This window comes from Boleophthalmus pectinirostris, unplaced genomic scaffold, assembly GCF_026225935.1.
Source record: "Boleophthalmus pectinirostris isolate CB_2022bp ecotype Guang Dong unplaced genomic scaffold, ASM2622593v1 HiC_scaffold_16, whole genome shotgun sequence".
Taxonomy (NCBI): domain Eukaryota; kingdom Metazoa; phylum Chordata; class Actinopteri; order Gobiiformes; family Gobiidae; genus Boleophthalmus; species Boleophthalmus pectinirostris.
In genome coordinates, this window is record NW_026571095.1 from 37,533,683 (window position 1) to 37,537,092 (window position 3,410).

At 51.3% G+C, this 3,410-nt stretch overlaps 1 protein-coding gene across 1 annotated transcript in view; it reads right to left on the minus strand.

The window, feature by feature from the left end:
* Positions 1 to 1,938, minus strand: part of LOC129408395 (Krueppel-like factor 6) — a 16,602-nt gene extending 14,664 nt beyond the window's left edge. Inside the window, exon 1 of the mRNA XM_055152002.1 lies at positions 1,638 to 1,938. Within this exon, the coding sequence (XP_055007977.1) occupies positions 1,638 to 1,739 (102 nt within the window). The 5' untranslated portion in view covers positions 1,740 to 1,938. The remainder of the gene's footprint in view (positions 1 to 1,637) is intronic.
* Positions 1,939 to 3,410: the final 1,472 nt, after the last annotated feature.

The following is a 3,410-nucleotide window of genomic DNA, read 5'->3' on the forward strand; positions in this document are numbered from 1 at the left end:
TTTTCTCTGAATAACTTGAGTTTCGTTCATATATTTTCATTTCTCCAGGTCAGGACCGGAGTCCGGTCTTCCTCGGGGGACCGGGGTCCGGTCTTCCTCGGGGGACCGGGGTCCGGTCTTCCTCGGGGGACCGGGGTTCGGTCTTCCTCGGGTCTAAAGAGCCAGTTGAGTCCAGTCTGGACCCGCGTGCTGTGAGGGCCCCACGCGCCGCTCCCCCGCGCGCCTGGACAGATGCCGATCGAGCTTTAAATGTCTGAGTGCGCTTTGGCCCGGGGCCGAGCGCGCGCTGACGCACGGAGCCTCTGTGCCAAACACACGGGCCGTGCCAAACGCACGAGCCGTGCCAAATCACAAAGACTCCTAAAAGACTCCGCGCTCAATATCTCCGAGTTTGGACTTCTTCACTCTGACAGTTTGCGCGTGCCTGTGGTGGGTGAGCGCGTACGCGGGTACGCGCACAGAGGCACGTCTTTCCGGAGCAGAAACACAGAAACACAGACACCCGCCGTGATGGTTCTGTTCGCTCTCGTTTATAGTCAGACCTGGTTTAGTCCTGGTTTAGTCCTGGTTTAGTCTTGGTTTAGTCCCGGTTTAGTCTTGGTTTAGTCTTGGTTTAGTCCTGGTTTAGGCCTGGTTTAGGCCTGGTATAGACCTGGTTTAGTCCTGGTTTAGTCTTGGTTTAGTCCTGGTTTAGACCTGGTTTAGACCTGGTTTAGTTCTGGTTTAGACCTGGTTTAGACCAGGTTTAGACCTGGTTTAGACCTGGTTTAGACCTGGTTTAGTTCTGGTTTAGACCTGGTTTAGACCTGGTTTAGTTCTGGTTCAGTACTGGTTTAGACCTGGTTTAGTTCTGGTTCACTACTGGTTTAGACCTGGTTTAGTTCTGGTTCAGTACTGGTTTAGACCTGGTTTAGTTCTGGTTTAGACCTGGTTCAGTCCTGGTTTAGTTCTGCTGAGTCCGGGGACTGTACAGTTTACACAACAGCACGAGCCCGCGCGTCCCGCCGCCACTGTCCCCAAACAAACAAACGCTCCGCACACGCACGTTTCCAAAAGACACATCGAAACAGGAAACGCGCTTGAGTCTGAGCTGAATCTGCACTTCCCCAAACACTGAAGCTTTAACTGTGCCACGGACGCGCGCGCACAGTTTGACAGCGGCGGAGGAGCTGTCAGACTGTGCCCTGCGCCCGCGTGCGCACAAACCCACAAGTACGAGTGCAGTTACACGTACAAGTTTATCCAGAAACACCCAGAAACACGAATAAAGTGAAAACTGAAGCACGTGCGACAATCCTACACAACCAAAACAAGTGCACCGTAAAACTAAACTGAAAACATCCGGGATTAATCCAGGATGTCTGAACTGCCCGTGAACTGTTTTAAGATTTATTTTTGTTGGTTTGGTTTAATATTTTGTGGATTTAAACGTTTCAGATCTTGAACAGAATCGTTTTCGTTGCAGGACTTTCTAGTAAAACTGAGACACTTCATGAAACCTCAAAACAGAAATGGGCAACACTTTTCCTCACAGTTTCAGCGGCACTGACCGGACCCCGCTCCCCCGGACCCGCTCCCCCGGACCCCGCTCCCCCGGCTCCGCTCTGAGACGCCCCTCCGCCGGGTCCGCGTCCTACCTGCTGCCAGTTCTCCTCCAGGGACGGGAGCGCGGAGAAGCAGCCGGTGTCGAGCACGATCTGCAGCTCCTGGAAGATGCTGCACATGGGGATGACATCCATGACGAGGCGGAGGGGCCGCGGAGACAGAGCCGAGAGCGGAGGAGTGCGGCGCGGTCACCGTGCGCACGCAGGAGCCGCTCCAAAGCGCGCGCGCCTTCGGAGCTGTGGATGAGGCTGTGACGCACGGAGCGTGCGCAGGACTCAACTCTCCCCAAGTCCTCGAGCGCGACTGGAAACTTCCCCCCGATTCAAAACGACACATGAACATACCCCGCGTGACGAGCCCGCGCGCGCACCAATGCGGGGACAGCGGCCGCGGCCCCGCCCACTCCGGAGGGCTCGTCCAATGCGGGGGCAGGGCTTGTGCCTTTCTCGCGCTCTGATTGGCGGACGCTCCGGACACTCGTAGGTTTTGGTTGGCGGAGCGCGGGACTATTTTTAGACGGTATAAAACGCTCGTGCGCAGGGATACGGAGGAAGTGCCGTTCCGGTGAATCAGACGCTCAGAGCTCCGCCGCTGCGCTCCGCTCCGCGCCCGGGCCACAGCGCAGCGCGCCCGGCCACAGCAGCGCCGAGGCTCCGGGGACACGGAGCGTGACGCACCGGGAGTCAGAGTCTGAGTTTACAGCGGCTCGATGCGTTTAAGAGCCGCGTGTGGCTCAAGAACGAGTTTAACTACGGACAGAGTGACAGAGTTTAACAATCAAACACTGAAACTCTCTCAGTTTGTGGTGGTTTGTCATAATAAAACTGAAACGAGAATTATTCTGCACTCGGCCCATTCATGACGAACATGACTCAGTTTATTCACATTTTCTTTGTGTTTTGGTCGATTTTAAGCAGATTTTCTGTATTTCACTCAGAGGTGGGACTCGTTACTTGGACTCGAGTCAGACTTGAGACTTGACTTGATAAAATGGTCTAAGACTTGGGACCTGACTTGGACTTGAAGGTCAATGACCGCCGATTGGCATGGCAGCCATGCTTCTGTCAGTGTGCCCCAGGGCAGCTGTGGCTACAACAGTAGTTTACATCAGCAGGTGTAGAGTGAATGAATAATGAGGAATAATGTTCTGTGAAGCGTCTTTGAGGACAGAAAAATGTTTGTGAAAAGCTCGATAGAAATACAGACTGACTTGACTCGGACTTGAGTCCCGTGACTTGAGAAGCGTTTTAAAATCTGAATTCTTTCTGTTCTGATTGTAACGATTCACTCTAAGATCTGGTCAAGACATTTAAAAAGAAAAATAAATTTCTGCAACTCTTAAATAAATACTGAAATATAAATATATCATGATTTTTAAGTACAGTTTATCTTAAAATTCATATAAATTGCAAAAATCAGTTTATCTGTATTGATTCTTTGGTTTAAATCACAGGTGTCAAACATACGGCCCGGGGGCCAGATCCGGCCCGCCAAGACCTTTAATCTGGCCCTCGGCTGATTTTCTACAAAAATATTTAAATTATATTTTTTATTAAAATCGTGTTAATTTTCTGTGGTGTTTATCACAGCAGCGTCTCCAGCGTCTCTGTACGTGGCCCCTCCCACCAGAGCAGCACAAATGAAGACTTGTCTCTTTCCAAACGCTCTTAAAGGACGATCGTTTTGACTGTTGACCGTGACACCCTCATCAGAAAAATGTCCAACATGAGAAAAGTGGAGCCGAGTGCAGGATTTTACAACAAAAATGGACTTATTCATATTTACAGACAAGTTCATGTTAAAAC